Source organism: Podarcis erhardii (genome assembly GCF_964252035.2).
Source record: "Podarcis erhardii genome assembly, chromosome: 8".
Taxonomy (NCBI): Eukaryota; Metazoa; Chordata; class Lepidosauria; order Squamata; family Lacertidae; genus Podarcis; species Podarcis erhardii.
This window is the reverse complement of record NC_138499.1, coordinates 91,122,597-91,147,414: the sequence shown is the minus strand read 5'-3', so window position 1 is coordinate 91,147,414 and position 24,818 is coordinate 91,122,597. Positions and strand designations below refer to the sequence as shown.

Genomic DNA, 24,818 nt, shown 5'->3' with positions numbered 1-24,818 from the left:
TATTCTTTATCTTTTCTAATAAACCATCTAATTCGGCATATTCTGTCAGCTTTTGGATCCAATCTTGTATAGAGGGGATTTCATTACTCTTCCATTTTGCTGCGATCAAAACTCTTGCTGCCGCCGTCGCATATAAAAAGATACCCTTCCTCTTTTGTGGAATATCCAAATCTGTTATTCCCAGGAGGTAGGCCTCTGTTTTTTTATTGAAAGAGATTTTTAGCATTTTTTGCAGTTCTGCATGTATACTCTCCCAGAATACCTGTATTTTCCTACATGTCCACCACATATGGTAGAATGTTCCTGAGTCTTCGCATCTCCAACAATTACTTGACAGTTACAGATAGGTAGCCGTGTTGGTCTGCCATAGTCAAAACAAAACAAATTCCTTCCAGTAGCACCTTAAAGACCAACTAAGTCAGTTCTTGGTATGAGCTTTCGTGTGCATGCACACTTCTTCAGATACACTGAAACAGAAGTTTCCAGACCCTTCTATATAGTGAGAAGGTGGGGAGGGGTATTACTCAGAAGGGTGGTGGGAATGGGTGATTGGCGGTGAAAAGGTGAAAAATGGCTTTGTCATGTATAATGAGATAAGAATCCAAGGTCTTTGTTCAGACCAGGTTTCTCCATGGTTTTGAGTTTGGTGATAAGTTGTAATTCAGCAGCTTAGCTGAAACCTGGTCTGAACAAAGACCTTGGATTCTTATCTCATTATACATGACAAAGCCATTTTTCACCTTTTCACCCCTTGCTTTTTCCTGTAAGACCTATTGCAGTCGTTAAGAGTCGTCAACAGGCTCATCACAGCTATCTGCCAATCACCCATTCCCACCACCCTTCTGAGTAATACCCCTCCCCACCTTCTCACTATATAGAAGGGTCTGGAAACTTCTGTTTCAGTGTATCTGAAGAAGTGTGCATGCACACGAAAGCTCATACCAAGAACTGACTTAGTTGGTCTTTAAGGTGCTACTGGAAGGAATTTGTTTTGTTTTAATTACTTGACACATTTTTATACATTTTTGAAAGTTTCCATGGTGTTAGATACCATCGATGTTGCATTTTTTGAAAGTTCTCTCTAATCGTGTAACAGTTTGTGAATTTCCAATTGATCTTCCATAAATTTTCCCATTGGGCCATGGTTATTGAATGGCCAAAATCCTGGGACCACCTCACCACTGCCACTGTTACCTCCTCCTCCTTGACTGTCCAGTCAAGGAGGAGTCGGTAAGTTTTGGACAGAGTTTTTCTTTTAGAATTTACAAGATCTGATTCGAATCGGGAAATATCTACTGAGAACCCCTTTTGTTTGTCAGATTTAAATTTTTCAAATAACTGATGGTATTGGAACCAGTCTGAAATGTGTTCTCTTATTTCCTCAATTTTTTTTAATTTTATTTGGTTATCTTCATTTTTTAGAAGTATTTTATATGTTGGCCAGCTTTCCTGAGTATTTTTCCGTTTTACTGCTATGGCTTCTACTGGAGAAGTCCACCACGGGACTTTAGGCACCATCAGGTCTTTATATTTTTCCCATACAGCAAAGAGTGACTTTCTTATTATATGGTTGGTAAAATTCTTATGAATTTTCGCTTTTCCATATATTAGATAGGCGTGCCATCCCCAACAGTTGTCAAAACCTTCCAGGTCCAGGAGGTCCGGATCCTGCAATGTGCACCAATCTTTTAGCCAGGTGAAACAGGCTGCCTCGTAATAAAGTTTTAAATCGGGTAGGGAAAAGCCTCCTCTCTCTTTTATGTCTATTAAGATCAGGTGTTTAATCCTAGGTTTCTTCCCTTCCCACAGAAATTTGGAAATTTCTCTTTGCCATATCTTGAGACAACCTGCTTCACCCAGTATCGGAATCATTTGAAATAAAAAGATTAATTTTGGAAGCACATTCATCTTTATAATGGAAATCCTACCCAGAAATGTTAATTTTAGTTTACTCCAGGTTACCAAGTTTTTTCTAATCTCTAGCCAAGTTTTGGTGTAATTATCCTTAAATAAGTTTATGTTCTTGGGGGTGATCCAAATACCCAAGTATTTCGCTTTTGAAGAGATTTTCAGGCCCAATATTTTTTCCAAGTCATCCTTTTCTTCTGTGGTTACATTTTTAACAAGCATTTTTGTTTTTGTTATATTCAGCTTAAAGCCTGCCACTTCTCCAAATTCTTTAATCAGTTCCAGCACTCTTTTCAGACTTTCTTTAGGGTTTTCAGTCATAACAAGTAGATCATCCGCGAAAGCTTTAATTTTATATGTTTTGTGTCCCAGAGTGATACCTTTAACAAGCTGATCCCTTCTTATCTGATTGTTCAAGACTTCCATCACCAAGATAAATATCAGTGGAGACAGTGGGCAGCCCTGTCTGGTTCCCTTGTTTATTTTGCACTCCTCAGTAATTCTTCCGTTGATGATCAATTTTGCATATTGTTTCATTGTCTTCAGATCCGTGGAAAACCACGGGGCTGTCCGGGCTCCATGCAATCGGAGAGGGCGCTTCAGAGCCAAACAGTCAATAGCCCTGGTTAACTCCACATTCCAGCGGGCCACCAGGGAATCAGCTGAAAGGCCATCAACATGGGATAAAGCATCCCCTACCACTCTCTGGAAACCATTTGGATCCATTAAGTAGCGGGGGCGGGCCATCCGAATTGGTCCCACCTCCCTGCAGAGGGGATGGGTCGCAGAGAAGTCCAGTTGCACCAGGAACTGGTCAAGTCCTCCATCCATGATCAAGTCATGGATAGGCTCAGGGCTATTGTTGTTGTTAATTAAATCTGTATACCATCCTTTATACAAAGATCACAGAGCAGTAACAACATAAAAATATAAAATGAGAACACAAAATACTTTTATAAACCCAATAACCCCCCTCCCACAAACATTTAAAAGGACCACAGAATACTCAAAGGCCTGACTAAATGAAACATTTTCACCTGTCAGCTTGTCCATGTCCTCAAGTCTTACCAAATGAAACTCATCCAACACAATAGGACTAGACCAGGTACATCCAACTTCCAAGAGACTGTGATCTACTCACATTATAAAAATACTGGCTGTGATCTACCCATTGTTATTGACAAGATCTACCATCTATCTACCACAGACATCCAGTGATCTACCAGTAACTCACAATCTACCTGTTGGATGATGCTCTGGACCAGTGTTAGAAATTCAGGTATATAAGCTATGTACCAAATGGCTACTTAAACCAAGGTCACAGTCACCAAAATGGAACATCCAGTTGCCATTTTTGGTCAAGACAGCTCTTTTTTTCAAATGATGAACTGACTGTGATCGATTATCAGTTAAACATCTGACTGGTTCAGATGACAACCTTGAGCTAGGTTAAGAACTTTGAGAACTTAAAGCAGAAAAGTCATTTGATTCAGGGACAGTTCACATATATATTGGCCTATTCCTACCTCTTTTTCTTAATGGTGACAGGGACCATTCACAACATAAGTATATTCTTCCTAACTGTGAGCAGCGCAGTGGGGTAAGTGAAGACAAGCTACAGCAATTAACTATAATGTCATTCGGTGCTCCTGCTCAGGCTGCATAGAAAAAGCATTTTGGTTCTTGAAATTCATTCTGATAGTGCAGATAAAATATAAGCGAGAGAATTCTACAGAATGTGGTCTTAGTGTGTGAAAGTCAAGATCCAAGGATCCCCAGGCACACATTTCCAGATGGAGATGATGCCAGGCGCCATTTTCACTTGGTCGCAAGTGGCAGATAGTCAGGTGTAAAATGTGCCTGGTGCCTGGCTAATTTCGAACACTGCTCTGGACACGAATCGTGCTTCATCTGTTGTGATAGATGAGTCAAGATCCTGGTAAAAGAAAGTGATTTTTTCCTCAAAGCGCTCCACAAACAAGTCTCGGTGAGATACCACTTCCTTCAGGCCAGACCGTGAAAGGCCCCAAACTACCTGAAAAACTCTACCAGATGACACAATGAGGATGTAATGGAGGCAGCAAAGTATGCCTTTTTTGCTGCCTTCCATGCCACTAGATATGCTTGATAATGAGCCCTCACAGTTTTCAATTGCATTTGATTGGAGTTTTCCTCCACTCCCATTCAAGCAACCTTCCAGCTTGTTGCCTCGCCCTAAGTTCTGGAGTATACCAAGGAGCCAATTGGGCTCCACAAAGTGGGAGAGAGGGCTCAGGGGTGATCATGTATGGTACAAAAACCATAAATTAAAACCAAAAAAACTTATGTATTCAGTGCAGGGGGAACATTCAAAGCAACACAGGCTTGTTGGCCAGGATTGAAAGTAATATGCTCAAAGTGAGCAAGCTGGCCGCTGAATTCTGCACCAGCTGAAGTTTCCAAACCGTCTTCAGAGGCAGCCCCACATGCAATGCATGGAAGTAACCGAACCTAGAGGTTACCAGGGCACAGATGACGGCAGTTAGGTATCCCTGTCCAGACAGGGGCGAAGGTGGGCCGCCAGCAGAAGCTGAGGGAAGGCCCTCCTGAGCCTCAAGCAGCAGCCGAGGCCGCCCCCTCCCCCCTCCCTTCCAGGGCACCGGGGGTGCTATAGGGCAAAGCCATCACGGGTTTGAAGGCAACGTCTTTGCACGACGCATCTTCCAGCTCAAAAGGGCTGCATCGCCCCCGAGCTCCCAAGCGCGCTCCCGCCTGCGGAAGGGGCTGATCTCGGGCTAAGGGCTGAGCATCTGCGCCGCGGAGCAGGAGAAGCCCGAGGGGGGGGGGTGCGGGGAGGCCTGGCCAGATGCTCCGCGGGCCCTGGCGCCCGGCCCTCCCCGCCGCCCTCAGCCGGGGCCTCGGGTCTGACCAGGCCGCACAGCCAGGGCCCCTCCCGGCCCGCCCGCCCGCCCGCCTCACCTTCTCCTCCACGCAGGACACGATGATGGCCGGGTACTTGCGGCTCAGCCAGCGGAAAAAAGCCGGAACCCCCATGGGACGCCTCTCGCGCTGCGCGCAGCCCGGCAGCACCGCGAGGCAGCGAGAGGCAGGAAACCGGCGCAGGCTGAGGAGCGCTTCCGGGTCAGCGGGTCAGGGCTGCCTTGAAATTTCTGCCCACGTGACCGGCGACCTCGCTTGACGCCTCCATCTTGGAACCTGGAGGGAACATGCGCACAAAGAGAAAGCGAAGGTTCGGAGCGCGCGGCCGTGGGAGCATGCGCGCTTCGAAGGGCTCGGGCGCCTGAATGCTTTGCCGGGCGCGCGGCTTCCCGGGAGCCACGCGAGAAAGACTCTCGAGGGAAAGTGGAAGTGGGAGGCGGGGAGCCGGAATCCACATTCCTTCCTATTTATTTGTATAACAATATCAGGATAGTTGTGGGCTTAACAGACATGTAAAAAATCAGTTTATAATTTTAACATTATATATTTTATCAAAGGTTTTTTCAGCTTCTAAACGGTATATGGTACAGTAGTTGCATTACAGAACTTCGGATTTCCGTTGGAATTAATAACATGGATTAAGGTATTACAGTATATTATTCACCCTTGCTTTTGAATATTTGCTTGGAACCCTTTAGCTTGTGCTATTGGACAACACAGGGAGATCTATGGAGCAATCTATAATTCAGCTGAATATATATTGGTTTTATTTGCAGATGATATTCTTCTGTTTATTTCTAAGCATCATATTACTGTTCCCTGTGGCTAGCTCACTTGGTTAGAGTGTGGTGCTGATAACACCAAGGTTTGACCCCCACACCTTCATGGCAGGGGCTTGGACTAGATGACCCTCAGAATCCCTTCCAACTCTACAGTTCTGTTCTATTATTCCTGTGTTGATGCAAATGATAGATGCCTTTGGTAAAATATCAAGTTATTCCATTTGCTGTTGTTTAGCCGTGTCCGACTCTTCGTGACCCCCTGAACCAGAGCACGCCAGGCACTCCTGTCTTCCACTGCCTCCCGCAGTTTGGTCAGACTCATGTTTGTAGCTTCGAGAACACTGTCCAACCATCTCGTCCTTTGTCGTCCCCTTCTCCTTGTGCCCTCCATCTTTCCCAACATCAGGGTCTTTTCCAGGGAGTCTTCTCTTCTCATGAGGTGGCCAAAGTATTGGAGCCTCAACTTCACAATCTGTCCTTCCAGTGGGCACTCAGGGCTGGTTTCCTTCAGAATGGAGAGGTTTGATCTTCTTGCAGTCCATGGGACTCTCAAGAGTCTCCTCCAGCACCATAACTCAAAAGCATCAATTCTTCAGTGATCAGCTTTCACTTCCATACATCACTACTGGGAAAACCATAACTTTAACTTTACGGACCTTTGTCGGCAAGGTGTTGTCTCTGCTTTTTAAGATGCTGTCTAGGTTTGTCATTGCTTTTCTCCCAAGAAGCAGGCGTCTTTTAATTTTGTGACTGCTGTCACCATCTGCAGTGATCATGGGACCCATGAAAGTAAAATCTCTCATTGCCTCCATTTCTTCCCCTTCTATTTGCCAGGAGGTGATGGGACCAGTGGCCATGATCTTAGCTTTTTTGATGTTGAGCTTCAGACCATATTTTGTGCTCCATTAGCTGGTACAAAAAGGAAATTGAAGCCAATAGGTGAAAATTTGCATACCTACATATTTAAAGGTAAAGGGACCCCTGACCATTAGGTCCAGTCGTGGCCGCCTCTGGAGTTGCAGCGCTCATCTCGCTTTATTGGCCAAGGGAGCCGGGGTACAGCTTCCAGGTCATGTGACCAGCATGACTAAGCCGCTTCTGGCGAACCAGAGTAGCGCACGGAAACACCGTTTACCTTCCCGCCAGAGCGGTGCCTATTTATCTACTTGCACTTTGAGGTGCTTTCAAACTGCTAGGTTGGCAGGAGCAGGGACCGAGCAACGGGAGCTCACCCCGTCACGGGGATTTGAACCGCTGACCTTCTGATCGGCAAGTCCTAGGCTCTGGTTTAACCCACAGCGCCACCTGCATCCCTCACCCATACATTTAAGGAATATCAATTCCACATTTGTTCCAAATCTGTTAAATATTTAGGTATGTCAATACCAAGAGCTATAACTCAGTTAATAACATATCTATTTAATTCATGACGTTTTTTAAATTAAAAACAACGCTCAAATAGATTCAGATATATTATGTGAAATGGCTGTCAGTGCCTCATATTTGTTCGTGATCAGTTTTTATACCAAGAACTAAATTATTGCTTCCTTCATACTTCCAAATTTGACATATTTTGCATTTGATACTAAAATGCGAAGTGTTATCTAGTCAGGAACAAGGTAAAATAACATTACACATAGTGGGTTGCCTGTATTTAAGATCTGATCCTTCTGCACAAGAAAACCAAGGCTGCAATCCAGTACATACCAACATGGGCGTAAGCCCCATTGACACAAGGAGACTTCTGAGTGTATATGTAGGCCTTTGCATGGTAAGTTAACTATACAATGAATTTTTTTAATGAGTGCTTGGGTGTCAGCTACTTACTGTGTATTTTCAGCATTTGCAGAAAATAACATTGAGGTTGGAGGAAAGAAAAGCCAAAGCAGAAATCCAGCAGGTCTTCAGAACTATGGTTGTTCCAAGGACTAGAAGCAGGAAAGAAATGTGCACTATAAAGGAGGCCAAAACAGCCCCTCTTCAGCACCCCAGTCCAAAGAATTCACTCATCCTTCACAGTTCTGACCTCATTCATTTGCTAAAAATATTGAACTTTGGGAGCAGCCAGGCTGACTTCAAGGAAATCATTTAGTGGGGTGCCTGCACATTTTACTTTATAAATTTCCAACTGCGCCTTTATAAATCTGTTGATACCTGGGGGGGGGGGCCGGAACACTACAGCTGGAGAAGCCATCTGCCATTATCTCTGCTTCCCTCCCTTGCACTTCTGTTCCTTCCTATGGAACAGTTTTATAATCTTTTTAACTATCTGCTTCTTGCCACACTTGGCCCATTTCCCAAGTGGAAAACGACTACCTCTAGCAGAGCAGATGTAACTAGGGGGGGAAGCTGGAAGGAGCGTGGAGGGAAACATCAGCAGAAAGTACCATGAGCTGTCATCACAGCCTACTGATATTCTGCATGCCTGATTGAGGGGGCCCAGGGCCATGGGGCTCACCAGAGGATGCCATTGGGATGCTGGGGCTGTACAGAGGGCGCTGCATCACAGCCCAAATAACTCCATGGTAACACAGTCATGTGCCTACGTGCCATGCAAATCTTCCCATGCAGAGGTCACCTTCATCCCATCCTTGGTCCCAGGGGCCTCTGCCCAGCTTGACATTAATGGCAGCTGCCACACCAACTTGGCTCAGGACAGCACCACATTAGCAGTGCAGCAGAACCACAATGGTGCCAAGTACAGGTGTTGAGTGGCATGCTGCAAGGCTCTGTAGAAGAGAATCTGCACTGGGTGTGCTCTTGGCCCCACACCCAGGCTGCCTGCTGCTGCTGCCAACTCTGAGCACCAAGCCTGGGCCAGTGTTCAACCTTCAGCATGTTGGACAGTTCCCTGCCTTGACAAGGTGCCATGGGAGCTGTCCAGCATTTGAGAGTCAAGGCTGCTGGATGCTGTTGATGTCTGTAGCGATCTTCATTCCTCCCCCCTCCCCACCAAAGCCTTTTATTCTTGCTTTACAGCCCAGACCTACTATGAGGGAAATGTGCTGGCTATTTGAGAGGATTCACTGTTCAGCTTGGCTGGCTGGCAGTGAGAAGCAGCATTCCTTACTACCCCATACCAGTTGTGAGACAGGTATCGCTTGTTTGCGAAGACCTGCAGGTGAAAGGCAAAGGACAAGGGACTGGGCATATTGCTTCTAAAGCGGGGGGGGGGGGGCAGAAGTGTGATGGGTTGGACTCTGTACGAAGCTTTATACAGTGGTACCTCGGTTTTTGAACAGCTTGGTTCTCGAACTACTTGGAACCCAAACACTTCAAACCCAGAAATGAGTGTTCCGGTTTCCGAACTTTTTCGGAAGCCGAATGTGCTCCGATTTGCGTGCACATTTCTGTTCTGAGCGAGCGGCTTGGCTCCAGCAATGACTGCTGCCACTTCCTTCCCTTCCCTTCCCTCTGCTGGGAAGTGCTTATTTCCTTGGTACGAAGTGGAGTTGGGCGGCTCCTCGGAATGTAAGTGACTGGAGTAGGGAGACTTGGAAGTTGGCAACTCTCCCCCAGCGCGCAGAGACACAGTGTTTGGGGGAGAGGAGTGTATGGTGGGGGAACTATGCTGGGCAGGTTGACATTCCTGCCCCCTCGCCTCCCCCCCTCCCATTCTAAGCCCAACCCCAAGCGAGGTCCAGGCGAGGCAGTGTGGGCACCACATTCTTGAGCGGGGGATTGGGGTGCTCACACTGCGTGCAGGCTCCAGCCCACCCGGCTCAGCATCCAGCAGCTAGGAGCGCAGCCAAGAGCAGCCGCCACTGCCTCCTCTTCATGCTCCAGTGCTGCTGCTGTGTCTGGGTGCCGCCATGCCAGGGACACATAAGCAGTGCCCAAAGTCATGCTGCCCATAGTGGGGAACGTGGAAGATGCCGGAAAACATGCAGGGGGGGGGAGGGCTGACTTGGGTGTGGGGAGAAAACTTTTGCCTCCCTTTCCTTCCTCCCCACTTAAACTCCCCCTCCCGCATCCAGTTGGCCACCTCCTTCCCCACACGCACCCCATGCTCTCGTCCCCTCCACTTAAACTCCTCCCTCCGCCTCGTCCCTCCAATGGCAATGGGTAGATCACTGCCAGTTTTTGATACTGGGTAGTAGATTGCAAGGTCCGTATGGTTCAAGCTCTGGTTTTCCCAGTAGTGATGTATGGAAGTGAGAGCTGGACCATAAAGAAGGCCGAAGAATTGATGCTTTTGAGTTATGGTGCTGGAGGAGACTCTTGAGAGTCCCATGGACTGCAAAAAGATCAAACCTATCCATTCTGAAGGAAACCAGCCCTGAGTGCTCACTGGAAGGACAGATCGTGAAGCTGAGGCTCCAATACTTTGGCCACCTCATAAGAAGAGAAGACTCCCTGGAAAAGACCCTGGTGTTGGGAAAGATTGAGGGCACAAGGAGAAGGGGATGACAGAGGACAAGATGGTTGGACAGTGTTCTCGAAACTACCAGCATGAGTTTGACCAAGGTGCGGGAGGCAGTGGAGGACAGAAGTGCTTGGCGTGCTCTGGTCCATGGGGTCACGAAGAGTCGGAAACGACTAAACAACAACAAAAAGTAGATTGCAGCCTGATTTATGGCTTTCATTTTATGGTCTCATTAGATAGTAAAATTCATATTAAACTGCTGTTTTACGGGTTGTTTTTAATTGTCTGGAACGGATTAATACATTTTGCATTACCTTCCATGGGAAAGCACACCTTGGTTTTGGAACACTTTGGTTTTGGAACAGACTTCCGGAACGGATTAAGTTTGAGAACCAAGGTAGCACTGTAATTATTTAATGTCCACAGGAAGTCCTTCGGACCCATCCTGACTGCCATGGCTGCAGCTGGTGAGCAGGCTACAGCCTCTCCTGATCCATATAAGTGGAGTAAGCCACAGAGTAAGCCATAAGTGACCAAAGAAAACTACTAACTAGTTGCTAAGAATCCTAGGGTGGTTATTTGCATTCATTGCAGCGGCAGGGTTGGGGGAGCTGTTGAGGAGCAGCATCAGAAGTGGTTTGTTGATCACCTTACCCAAGAAGAAAATATTAGTGACTGGGCAACAGTTGTTGTACATTTCTGGATCCCATTATGTATTCTTGAGGAGGAGGTGTGACATCATCATGTTCAGGGCAGTTGCAAGCAGCCCAATATTCCATTGAACAATACTTAACTACTGTATAGTCTTTATAGATTTCAGTATATGAAACAAAAATCACACAGGTCAATACTTAAAATCAGTGTTTCCCAACCTTTGGTCTCCAGCTGTTTTTGGACTACAATTCCCATCATCTCTGACCACTGGTCTTGCTAGCTAGGGATGATGGGAGTTGTAGTCCAAAAACAGCTGGAGACCAAAGGTTGGGAAACACTGCTTTAAATACACAACAGTAATAAGAGTTTCTTTAAGTACATTGTCAAGAGTGCATTTTATTAGAACAAGACAAAGTAAATACAAAAGAAAACATTATGTGGCTGAGTCACACATCTGAAACTTTGATTTCTGAAATAATATGGTTTATTCCTACATTCCAATGGAAAAAGACAAAATTGCAGGGGGGCATTAGGACAGAAATGAATAGAAATCTGGATCAGTACTGCAGCAGGGCATGGTTTCGGTCTGGATCACATACACCTTCCCATGACTGCTGATCACTTAAACATCACACAATTAGTAATTTTGTGAATAACAACAAATCTGTTTCCCCCCCTAAATTTGGCCCAACTGCACATTATAGGTAAGTGCATCTAACTGTAGTCTGTTAGACTTTTTTTGAAGAAAACACCCCCTGCTTTTAGTGGAGCAATCAGCAACAAAGAGGGAAGGAAAACAGTACCCTACCCTCAGTTTTCCTGTTTCAAATTGATTTGTGTGCCCCCTGCCCAAGTTTTGTGAATTTCAAACAAGGAAAAGCATTACATTCACCTTGGTTCTAAATCACCCCCTAGGAAAAACTTCCTTTGAGCCTTTTAGAACATGTATGTGGGGGAAATGTTGGTCCTCAATCATAGAAGTCATCAAATTCATCTTTTTGTGAGGAATGCACTTGAGGACGCAGTGCTTCTTCAATCTCAGAGTTACTGTCGTCAGAATCACCCCAGAAGGCTGCATTAGGAAAACAAAATATAGCATATAACAAATAAAAATGGCAATATCCGGTTTTCAACAGGCAACTGTCATGACACAGAGGAATGATGAGAACCACCACCTGGGGAACCCCCAAGGGAAGAAGGTGGTGGTGGGACAACGATAAGTGGCCAGGGTGAGAAGAGTAGGAAGAGGAAGTGTTGGAAGCTGAGGAGGTAACAGGGTTTCGTGAGATGGGCGAGTCTGTGGCAGAGAGAAGTCCAGACTCAGAGGCTGAAGCAGGAGAGTGAGATGAGGGAGGCCAAGACAGAGAGATGAGTCAGATGGGTGTCTCCCCCTCCTGCTTCAACAAGCTCCCTGCTGGTCTCCCAGAACCAGGAGAAGCATGAAAAGTGCAGAGGAGAGGTTGGCTTCACACAGGCACAGTCTCAGATTTCTTGGGGGAAACCCTGGTAGTAATAACTGGTTTCATGAAACAGATTTTTGGTGCAGAAACTGTGGGATGGGGAGCTGCTTATAATCAATTGAAGAATAAATTATTTCATTTTCATTAACATTTTCCAGTTGGGATCTGCTTGTATGGATGGCTTACACTCACAGAACTCTACCCTAACTCTAAATTCTTACTCCTATATGGTCTATTAAGGACTTTAAGTTATCTGTTAGCTTCTCAACATAGCTGTTGTTGCCATGCATACGTCTTGCCTTTCCAGCATGTTATGACTACAAAAATGCCATGCATACTTCTTGCCTTTCCAGCATGTTATGACTACTGGGGCAAAGAATATCCTACTATTCAGGTGCTGGTGTATCGTGTGTGTATATATCCTATAGAACAAGAATGATCTTGGGCTGATGGGAAAAGGATATTGCTGTCATGAAATTTCTTCTGATGCCTGGTCAAATATCCCAGTAAACTAGCCTTTCCCCAACCTGCTGCCCTCCAGATGTTTTCAACTACAGTTGTCATCAGCTTCAGCAAAAGTGGCCCATGATCAAGGATGACAGGCGTTTTAGTCTTATAGAATTAATTGCTACAAGTGATGATTGCCACTGGCTGCATTCAAAAGTGGGGGGTTTATATGCAGCTATTATCTATGATTTCTGTATACCAACCGCTCTGGGCAAACAAATGTTGGAGGGCTCTTGCCTTCAGGTCCTGCTTATAAACTTCTCAGATCACTGGCTGACTACTGTTAGAAACAAGTTGCTGGATGGACTAGATGAACCATTTGTTAAACCGTCTTGAATCTTCCCATGTTCTTACAAACCAAGGTAGAAGGCAACCCCAATTGTTTATGTTATTACAAACTCTATACTTACCTTTGGATTTTATTGTTGATACCATTCCCCTTTGGTTTTCATCCCTATAAAAGATATTTTAAATGGGTTAGGAAATACATTGACATCAGTGCTTCTGTGACTCTACCCAAACATACTTGGACACAGTTGTGAAACTGAACACGAACAGGGCAAGAACACATGGATCCTTTTAAAAGGAGTGGCCACCTTGAAAGCATCTTCATCATGTTCTGTACATATTTACCTTTTTCTATACAAGCATTAGCTCTGAAAAACTATTTCTGCAAGTTTTCAGCATGGTTCACTTTCAATGAAGGACAGAAACCATGAAGGATGTTTATAGGCTGCAGCTTGTAACATTAGCAACACATCTTCCTTCTTCAAACCCAGAATAGTTTTGCAATTGTTTGTGATTTAATAATATATAGATATCTAAACATATATTTGCCATAAATATATATAAAACAATAAAATACAAACACACCATGTGACACAAGCTGATAAATGCTAAGGCAAATTGAGAAGTCAGCTTCAAAGCTCAGAAACAGGACTCACTAGTGGCAATATTAAAATGTTATGCATCTTCACTCTAATATCCATGGGAAGCCCAAACCTGTAAATAAGTTTTAAAACATATATTACACAGAAACTGCCTTCATTTTGTAGGAAACAGATTTTCTCTGAAGGCTAGCTCCACTGTAAGTATAAAAGGGCTTCAAAATTTATTCACAATTGCCAATTTATTATACTGAATGTCCTTGGCTAAAGATACCTGAGCTTTTAAAAAGTCAACAATCTGGATTCTAAAAGGTATTAGAATAAAATTTAATTTATCCACTATATTCTTATTCACCAGCTTGAATATGTATTGCTAGGACTCAACAGTTGGGTTCCCATAGTCTCACCCCGTTCCTATGTAAATGATGTAGGCTTTCAGCTGCTTTTGATCTACCTTGATGCAAATACAGTCACCATTCTGTTCTGCTAAATGAATGCTCTCATATCTTGAGCATCACAGACCCTTTTGAATCTCCCAAACAAGCTGGAATCATTTTGATCTTTTGTGTGTTGCATGCATATTGTGCTGCTGTTGCTGTGAAATAATCTCATAAGGGACAATGATGTTAGAGAATTAACTATTCTATTAAGAGTCTTGTGATAAAGGACCAAAAAAATGGACTTCCAATCTATTTTACTGTGGGAGATCTAATAGAGGAAAGATGGCGTTTTCTGACAAAACCTCCTTAAACTGGGAATACAAACATTATACATTTTCACTGCAGTCTAGTCACCAAACCTGCATCAAAAAATTATTAATCTGTAAATATCAAGTTTCAAATTCAAATTGCTTTGAATTGGAGGACAAACAAATTTGATCTTTCTCAGTAGCACTTCTTCACAGCATGTTCTAAGAAATTTTGTTTTAAAAGCTGAACTGGAGAATTCTCCTGACCTTCATGCATGACCCTCTCAAGCTACTTCCCCTGATCTGTAGTGATTCACCCTTCCTACTGCAGCCCCCAGTGCAACACACTAGGCCTTCTCTGTGGAAAAGCTTTAATTAATAATGGAAGAGACAGACTGCAATGAAGGGAGAGGTGAGAATTAACAAAATTAAATTTAAAATTGGGAATTCTGTAAAGCCATATACGCTGATCTGACAATGCCCCCCCCCCCGGGTGTCAGCACAATGTAAAACCCCTGAATCTATGACTGGCAATCCATGCACAGACTCCTGGACCTATATGCTCACTGCCAAATGGATGGATAGCATTGTCAACTCCACCACCACCAGTTGGGGGAATCTAATTCCAGCTATTCTCTTCCCTGCTGCTTTCCTTCCACAAGGGATCAGTGCTGTGTTGACATTTCCAGGACTACTCATCCTTTTGGTAGAGAGAGATCTTCCATGCATAGCTGTGTGTACTGAGCCTGTGGCTGAGGATGTCCGCAGAGGGAGGGGCATATAGGTTTTCCCAAAATGTACAAGCACATTAAAAGTACAGTGGTACCTCGGGTTAAGTACTTAATTCGTTCCGGAGGTCTGTACTTAGCCTGAAACTGTTCTTAACCTGAAGCACCACTTTAGCTAATGGGGCCTCCTGCTGCCGCCGTGCCGCCAGAACACAATTTCTGTTCTCAACCTGAAGCAAAGCTCTTAACCTGAAGCACTATTTCTGGGTTAGTAGAGTCTGTAACCTGAAGCATATGTAACCTGAAGCGTATGTAACCCGAGGCACCACTGTACCGTATTTTTCGCTCTATAGGACGCACTTTTTCACCTCCAAAAATTCGTTCTATGGAGCGAATGCAGGCTCCTTGGCTTCAGCGAAAGCAACGCGAAGCCTCCGAAGCGCAGAGGGAGCGCTCCCTCCACGCTCCGGAGGCTTCGCGTTGCTTTTGCTGAAGCCAAGGAGCCTGCATTTGCTCCATAGAACCCCTCTCGCTCTCCAGGCTTCAGGGATAGCCACCTGAAGCTTTCGGAGCGCAGCGCGAGTTCCCACCAAAGGAAGCCGAACTCGCACTGTGCTCTGAAGGCTTCAGGGATAGCCGCTTGAAGCCTCCGGAGCGCAGCGGGAGGTCCCGCTGCGCTCCGGAGGCTTCGGCTTCCTTTTGCTGAAGCCGGGAGAGCAAGACTCTCCTGGCTTCAGCAGAGAGGGAGAGCTGCGCAGCGCCTCTTCAGCCAAGCGGGAGGAGAAATGGAAGGGGCTCCATTTCTCCTGCCACTTCGTTGAAGGGGCGCTGAGCAGAGAGGGGGAGAATTTTTTTCTTGTTTCCCCCCTCTAAAACAAGGTGCGTCCTATGTTTGGGTGTGTCCTATAGAGCGAAAAATACGGTAGTTGACGGAGAAAACAGGTGAGAAGCCTGCTAACAGCTAATGCTTACATTTAGAAACTAGCAAATACAATCAAGAACATCACAATCTGACACACTGCTTGTTTCATAATTAAAGACAAATAATTTCTCCACAGAAAGAAGATGGAAAAAGGCAAATTAAAATTGAGAGAATAATATTGCAGAACAATATCTTCTAGGTGAGTTTACTCCAGATTTAATACAAAATGAATTTGTGAAGCACAATTCAAAGATTTTCTTTTTCACACATCTATCTTCAACTTTGATGAACCTAAGTCCAATTCCTCAGGGCTTGGAGTCTTCTCCCTGCCTCCCACCCCCCAAAAAGCACTTCCAGGAAATTGAAATCTTGAAGGGAAAAGTGATGGGCGAAGCGGCTGCTTCACAAATAACCAGCAGGGAAAGAGTTAGGCAACTATTCTTATAGGTTCTCTGATCATAATTCTAATCTCCTATGTGTTCTCTTTTTGTGGTGGGGTGGAGAGAACCAGTGAGGAAAAGAAGCATGCAACTGCACATAATGTGTACTTTATGTACCACCCTCCCCAATCTGCCTTTCATGCTGCGAATTGTATCCCAGCTTTTTCAAAGCAGTGTCTGAAGTAGTGCACCCATTTTGTGTAGCTTACACATAATTTCCTGCTCCCACGATCATTTCTATTGTGAGGTTGATTAATAGCTCCCCCCCCCCTTTGTTTAAGTAGGGCAACATTTCTGCATTTTTGTCACCCTTTATTGACACTCTGCCTCCCCATCAACAAAACTTCTTTTTCATTCCAGCTTTGGTCAGTTGCTGGAAGTAAGCTGCACTGGTCAGTAGTGCCTGAGGGCAAGGAACTTCAGGAAGATAAGGGAAGGAATCATTCAGTACCCCTCAGCTGCACATCCCTTTTGCCATCATATTTTATTTGGTCCTCAGTATTCCAAGCAAGCCCTCCACATACAGTGTTAGGAACATACTATCACAGATACTGCAACCAAACTCAAGTGGAAGAGGTGGCAGTCTTGAAATATGTGGGGGTATGTGTGTGGAATCAGGAAGGCATACAGCATGGATGACTTCAACTGCCTTCAAAGCAGCATTTTCTTCCCTGTTTTTGTTGTATGTTTTCTTCTATTGACCATGATCGGGAGGAGGAAATAAACTACAGCTGCATATAGGACTTCCCAATTTATATTCTCTCTTTTCGTACAACAGCTTGTACAGAAGAATCAGTGGAGGACTGAGGGAGAGAGGCACAGAGGCCAAGAGAGGTGTGGGAGAAAGAGACTCGATTAGGGATAGGAATCTGTGCTTCTCCAGATGTTGCTGGAATACAACTCCCATAAACCCTGTCCACTGACCATGCCAGCTGAGGCTGATGAGAACTGTAGTCCAACAGTTTCCCTGTTTCCCTGTCCTTGGACAAGACAGATGAAGGAACTTCAGGAGATATGGTCAAAGAGATGAAACAGGAAGATACCCAAAGTAATTATTTGCATTAGTTAGCCAACAAAACAACAAACTTGGGGGGTAGGGGTGGAACCTCAAACATAACGCCTATTAACTTTGGGGGAGGATCATGGCAGATTAAGCATCTTTTGTCGGCAAGCTGCTGATTGATGATAGCCAGACATAAGTCTTGGCTATCAAATTCACTTTAGAGAAAAGAGTTAGCAGGGAAATAACTTCTGATGCTCTGAAAAAGCAGTTTTCTGTGTCAAGAGACCAAGAAACTATCAGCTCCTGGAAACAGAGTTAAGCAACTTATGAGCTGAGGAATCAACATCTCACCCAAAACCCACGAGATGGGCATGGGATCTGCAAAGGTTTCCTTTCTTAATTATTTCTGAGACAGTTATAATTTATAACTGAGAGAGATTTATCTGTCTGCCAGTGGAAATTTACATATGGAGCATGAGCTACTTTCTGACTTCAATAAGAAGGGAAGTCGATCGTAAAAGGGCTGAAAGCAGAAAAAAGGCCTGCTTTAATGGTTTGAGTCAAGAAAGTTTTAAATGAATAGAAGAGTTCTGTATGTTATGATTTTTTTTATTGATGAAAATGTTGCTTAGAAATCGAAAGTAACTCTGCCACTTGATACTTCCTCCATGGGAAAGGAATGTGTTTATTTTAGTAAGAGATAAGACTGTGAAAATCTTAAGGTAGAGACAGGTGATGTAATGAGACTGAATTATTAATAAGATCAAAAACAATCAGTATGGCAAATATACCTTTGGACATTCTGCTGACTGTTAGCATCCTTTAGCAAATGTTTGATGAGCAAATAAAATTGATTAGAACTAAGAATGATTAAATGGAAAATGGAATGGGGAATGCAAGTAAACCAGAGACGAATGAAATGGAAAGCAAAATCACACAGACACAGAGACTTTGGAGAATAATATGAATAAAAGATTGGCAGATCAGGAGGGTGAAATGGTGGAGTTGGAGGGAACAGATGGTGAAATGGAAAAGTCCTTCACAGAGGTGTTTGGAGGAATGAAACAGCCAAATGGTGGAGTTGTGATTCTGGAGGAGCGGAATGAGCCCTGGATTGAGAGATGGAGATGTGGAGAGACATCTTGATTTGGCATTGATAGAGCTGAGAGTGAAAGGGCTCTGTGTATGACTTGGAGTGAACTCAGAGGAAAAAACTACAAAATTTCTGGTGCTTTTCTTGGAAAAAGAATGGAAGAAGCATAAATGGAAGAGATAATTTTTAGATAAGGATGGAAAACCACGGTAAACACAACTAGAAATGGGAATGGAAGATACAGAACTGGGTGCAAATTAATGGATACATAACAAGAAAAAACTATGGAATATCATTTTAATATATGAGCACAGTGAGACTCTTTCATGGACAAAATAAGATTTATTATTGTTTAGTATGGAGGAATGGTTGTTGAAGTTATTGTAGGCAAAGCTGATATGCTTGATTAGAGAAAAACCACTGCTGACATTTGTTATACTACTAATAATTAGAGAACCACTTTTTTCCTTTTTGTGTGAAAAAGGAAAATAAACAAATCTGAGACATCTGGGCCTGGAGACTGGGAAATTATTGCTTAACAGAAAGCAGAACAGTTGGATGTTATCCCAGAGTGAATGTTTTGAATAATTTATTTTATGTAGCTAACAGACAGAAAATCAGAAGTCCTTTTGTTTCTCTTTCTCCTTTCCCCCCTCTTCTTTTCTTTTTTTCTTTAGTCTCCTCCCGTGGGGACCAAGGATTCTACTCACATGAAGGTGATGGTTAGGTGGTGGAAGGACCATGAGTGAGAGGCAAGGAAGAGAAGATCTCCCAAGTGAGAGCTGGGAGGGTCCACCACTTTCTGTGAGTGACAAGGGTTAAGAGCTACCTTTGAGAGTAGGTTCTGTGTTTTCATCTCTCTTTCTTTCTTTCTCTGTTTATTGTTTTTTATTTAGATGAGTTTATTTTATCTTATTGTATTATGAAAAAGCTTTAATAAAATTGTATTTAAAAAAAGAAAGAAATGCCTAATGGGCATCATATATAAAATTAAACACAATATTTCATAGAATCATAGAATCATAGAGTTGGAAGAGACCACAAGGGTCATCAAGTCCAACCCCCTGCCAAGCAGGAAACACCATCAGAGCACTCCTGACATATGGTTGTCAAGCCTCTGCTTAAAGACCTCCAAAGAAGGAGACTCCACCACACTCCTTGGCAGCAAATTCCACTGTCGAACAGCTCTTACTGTCAGGAAGTTCTTCCTAATGTTTAGGTGGAATCTTCTTTCTTGTAGTTTGGATCCATTGCTCCGTGTCCGCTTCTCGGGCGCAGCAGAAAACAACCTTTCTCCCTCCTCTATGTGACATCCTTTTATATATTTGAACATGGCTATCATATCACCCCTTAACCTGAAGCATATTACTTCCCTTGATCTAGATTACTTCCCTATTACTTCCCTTGATCTTGATCTTGATCTAGATGCTATACTCCTATTGATGCAGCCCGGAATTGCATTGGCTTTTTTAGCTGCCACGTCACACTGTTGGCTCATGTCAAGTTTGTGGTCAACCAAGACTCCTAGATCCTTTTCACATGTACTGCTCTCAAGCCAGGTGTCACCCATCTTGTATTTGTGCCTCTCATATTTTTTTTGCCCAAGTGCAATACTTTACATTTCTCCCTGTTAAAATTCATCTTGTTTGTTTTGGCCCAGTTCTCTAATCTGTCAAGGTCGTTTTGAAGTGTGATCCTGTCCTCTGGGGTGTTAGCCACCCCTCCCAGTTTGGTGTCATCTGCAAATTTGATCAGGATGCCCTTGAGTCCATCATCCAAGTTGTTGATAAAGATGTTGAATAAGACCGGGCCCAAGACAGAACCCTGTGGCACCCCACTAGTCACTCTTCTCCAGGATGAAGAGGAACCATTGATAAGCACCCTTTGGGTTCGGTCAGTCAGCCAGTTACAAATCCACTGAGTGGTAGCATAGTCAAGACCGCATTTTACGAGCTTCTTTACAAGAATATCATGGGGCACCTTGTCAAATGCCTTGCTGAAATCAAGGTAGGCTACACCCACTGCATTCCCTTCATCTACCAGGCTTGTAATTCTGTCAAAAAATGAGATCAGGTTAGTCTGACATGACTTATTTTTCAGAAATCCATGCTGACTATTGGTGATCACAGCATTCCTTTCTAGGTGCTCACAGACTGTTTGCTTAATGATCTGCTCCAGAATCTTCCCTGGTATTGATGTCAGACTGACTGGGCGGTAATTATTTGGGTCCTCTCTTTTCCCCTTTTTGAAAATAGGGACAACATTTGCCCTCCTCCAGTCTGCCGGGACTTCGCCTGTTCTCCAGGAATTCTCAAAGATGACTGCCAGTGGTTCTGAGATCACATCTGCCAGTTCTTTTAATACTCTTGGATGCAGTTCATCTGGCCCTGGAGACTTGAATACATCTAAACTAGCCAAGTATTCTTGTACTATCTCCTTAGTTATTCTGGGCTGTGTTTCCTCTGCTGAATCATTTGCTCCAAATTCTTCAGGTCGGGCATTGTTTTCTTTATCGGAGAAGACTGAGGCAAAGAAGGCATTGAGGAGTTCAGCCCTTTCTGTGTCCCCTGTTTGCATTTCACCATCTTCTCCTCTGAGTGACCCCACTGTTTCTTTCTTCTTCCTTTTGCTACGAACATACCCATAAAAGCCTTTTTTGTTGCTTTTAACCTCTCTAGCAAGCCTGAGTTCATTCTGTGCTTTAGCTTTTCTGACTTTGTGTCTACACGTGCTGGCTATTTGTTTGAATTCCTCTTTGGTGGTTTCCCCCCTTTTCCATTTTTTGTACATATCCTTTTTTAATTTTAACTCAGTTAAAAGTTCTTTAGATAGCCATCCTGGCTTCTTTAGGCACCTTCCATGTTTCCGTCTCATTGGTATTGCCTGAAGTTGTGCTTTTACTATCTCCCTCTTAACAAACTCCCAGCCATCATGAACTCCCTTTCCTTTTAGTATTACTGTCCATGGGATCTCACCCAGCACTTCCCTAAGTTTTATGAAGTCGGCTTTCTTAAAGTCAAGAAATTGAGTCCTAGTATGCTTGGCTGCTCCTTTCCGCTGTATAGTAAACTTCAGAAGAGCATGATCACTCGCGCCTAATGATCCTTCCACTTCTACCCCACTAACCAGGTCATCAACATTGGTTAGGACCAGATCTAAAATGGCTGTTCCTCTTGTTGCTTCTCCCACTTTCTGGACAACAAAGTTGTCTGCAAGGCCAGTGAGGAATCTGTTTGACCTTATGCTCTTGGCTAAGTTTGACATCCAACAAATATCTGGGTAATTGAAGTCCCCCATTACTACTATCTCCCTTCTTTTGCATGCTTGGCCATCTGTTCCAGATTTCAATAGGCACATTCCTAAGTTTTGGTGATATATCTGTGCACAAAATACTCCTTCCCCTATCCAAACAATTACAATAGGGAAGAATGAAATAAAGTGCCACAATGATTATACTGAACAATTTACATCTGGTTTAGAAAGAGACTAAGAATTAAAGCTGTTGAAATTTAGCAAAGAAAGAGTGACCCCCAATGGCCATTATGGTTGTCTGCAAAGAATGAGCCAAGGCGCTTATTAGAGGCACATTCATTGCATAGATGTCTTAAACATTACAATTTGAAGTCATTAACACAAACAACCATCACTGATAACCAGTGATTTAGTCAAGAGAAAAACGTTTTTAAAATTAGCTTCTGTTTAAGGAGTAAATTTGAAAACCAACTTAATGGCTTACTTCTGGAATCCAACTTAAAGTCAACAGTGCACATTATTTTACAAGTGGAATATATCAGCATTTGGGTCCCTAATTTAGCTCTTTAACTATCAAATGTTGCAAAGCGAAGAAGCCAAAGGAAAAAGGCATTGCATCTAGCTTAAAACTGCAACAATAGAATGCTACTGACCTCCGCTGGCTGACTATATTGCTACAGAACTACAAAATGCCACACACATTGCACTGCAGCCATTTGGTTTAGAGATTAAAACACTAAGAAAACCCATTCTGCAAAATAATTATTTTGATTCCTTTGAGAATATATAATCCATCAATTAACAAATTCACACCTCAGTTTAAACGTATTTGTATCAAGCTGCAGAAATCTTGTGAGAAAGCGATTTTAAGCTAGGATACAAGGGGTAATATTTGCTGGAGAAGAGGAAGCTGCGGCGTGCACCTCCAGACAAAAGGGAACAAGTGGCCTTCAATCGGAGAGCAGCTTCCTATTAAGACTCACTCCTTCGTACATTATGCCTTTCATCCCCACTCAACCACAAAATGATTTTGCTGTAGGACACACAATGGTGGAAAAAGATTTACATTGAAAGAATCTTTAATAATAAACTGTTGCAGGTCTGCCTACTTCCCCCATGATTTATAATACAATAAACATTGGATTCTATTAAGTCTCATGCACCGAAGTTGCACTGAAAAAAGAAAAGCGAATATGAAAGCACTCAATTCTTCCCATCTCCAGTGCCATAATAGTGAGATGAGCATGGATAAATGTGCTAAGAGTATCTCTTTGCATCTTTTATAGCTTGTGTGTATTAATCTGTAAAGCTTATTAAGAAAGTCATTGCTATGCAAAGCAGCACCCAATCTCTTTCTCTTGCTTTTCAACAGAGTGCAGTGTTTAGCCAATAGGGCTCGCCCGCTGCCCCTCATTCTGCATTCATAACATGCAACATTTGCACAATGTATCTCTCAAAGACTACTGAATAGAAAGCCTTAATACTCATGTAAACAACTGCAAACCAATTACTTAATGAATCAGGCCCACGCATAATGAGGTGCCAGACAAAGAGCTATAAATGCATTTTTGCGCCCAAGCCTCTGCTTTAAAGTAAAATCCCTCAGCTGTAGTTTGGGCTTAACTAGCACATCATAATTATTGTCTGTAGGACATCAGAGGAAACCTTTTTTATTATTATTTAGGTCCATCAGGGTATTTTTCGAGGCCACTCATCAGCTCAGTGACTAAACACTGCGAGGGGGGGGGGGGAGTACCACAGTGGTACTAGACTGTTATGTTTATTTTCAAGTACTGAGTTTCGAGACCACTTGTAAAAGCAATAAAGCGCAAGAAGTGAGTACAATAAGTGGAATCCTTAGACATCAGCCTCTAAGAAATTTCATTGTGTCCCAACTGCAAATAAGCACCTGAGCAATTTCCCATTCTTTCACACTTTATTCCTACATTGTGTTTGTAAACATATTTCTAAGATAGATGTCAAGTGTGAAGCTATAAGTGTTACTAACTGATTTGGTTTTGAAAAGTATTTTATTACCAAGTTATTGAGGAGGCTAAAATGCACACTATTCATTAAAAGAAACCCTAATAATTCAAATTGTACTAGAAATGGTATTTTCTCCTGAGATCAAAGATATAAAATCATATGATGCCATAAATGCTTCCCAAAAATCTTTCTGCCGTGCATACAAATTTACAGAAATAATACTGATACTCTAGAGTCTGCACTGTATGAGCAGCATTTCAGAAATGCTAGAAACTGCTGACATATATCATAATGCAAAACATCCCTTCTTGAAAACGTTCGTGTTGTTTACACATTTGCTTGTTCTTTCTACACAAGAAATATTAATTGAAAACTATTTTAATTTTTTGGGCAACAGATATTACTTTTGCAGAATATCATTACCTCAAATAACAATTACCTTAGGAAAAGAAAATGTTAACAAATATACCTCAACAAATATATTTTAAAGGTACTACTTTCCAACCCCAACTACTGAAAATCAGACATAAAATACATTTTCTATTACATTTTGTAATGTATTATAATGCTATTTATACATTATACTGGCCAACTACTTTTGTTCCAAGGCCAGTTCTTCTCAAATTCTAGGAACCTTAAAAGATAAAACAAAATATATCTTCAAGGATATTTTAAAGCAGTGAAAAGCATTCTCACCCTATGTCTGCAAACATACACATATATATCAGGTATTATAAACGGGTGTTTCCAAGAAGGGAGAAACAAAGAGAAGCAAGCAATGGAAGTGCTTCAACAAATAATCACGTAACAATCTAAAGCCAATGTAAAATTCCACAATTGTTTACCATACTTCATTTGCTATTATCGCTTGAATGCTAGTCATTTGAGTCATGCTAACAGAAAAAAGTAACAAAACATTACTTAAAGAACTGAAAAACGATAAATTGCATTTCTTTAGAAAAAAAACCAAGGACATACATTAAATGTTCTCAATTTGGAAATACAAAAGAAGAAAGTAACAAATAATCTAGTATCAAATACTTCTTTTACAAAGATACAAAAATATATTTTGAGCTGAAGCTCATTTACATCTCAGCAACACCCAGAAGATGACACACCACTTTATTTCTTCAAGACTTTATGTTTTATGTCTGCCCTTTTCCTGACAACTTCCATTGTTTGGTCTCTAAGTAGTCCTACTGAGAGCAGCTGTACACGCTAAT

The 24,818-nt window shown here is 42.9% G+C and overlaps 2 protein-coding genes across 9 annotated transcripts in view; both read right to left on the bottom strand.

The window, feature by feature from the left end:
• XRN2 (5'-3' exoribonuclease 2) overlaps window positions 1-5,029 on the bottom strand; it is a 64,762-nt gene extending 59,733 nt beyond the window's left edge. The window contains exon 1 of the mRNA XM_081872652.1: window positions 4,867-5,029. Coding sequence (XP_081728778.1) covers window positions 4,867-4,941 — 75 coding nt within the window. The 5' untranslated portion in view covers window positions 4,942-5,029. The remainder of the gene's footprint in view (window positions 1-4,866) is intronic.
• Window positions 1-24,818, bottom strand: part of KIZ (kizuna centrosomal protein) — a 187,255-nt gene that overhangs the window by 104,992 nt on the left and 57,445 nt on the right. For 6 of the 8 annotated variants that reach the window (XM_081872700.1, XM_081872703.1, XM_081872701.1 and 3 more), the window contains 2 exons: window positions 13,007-13,050; window positions 11,006-11,701 (listed from right to left, as the gene is read on the bottom strand). In XM_081872700.1, coding sequence (XP_081728826.1) covers window positions 11,598-11,701; window positions 13,007-13,050 — 148 coding nt within the window. In that variant the 3' untranslated portion in view covers window positions 11,006-11,597. Of the gene's footprint in view, window positions 1-11,005; window positions 11,702-12,924; window positions 13,051-14,438; window positions 14,530-24,818 lie in introns of those variants that run through there. The other 2 variants (XM_081872704.1, XM_081872702.1) reach the window with 2 other exon arrangements.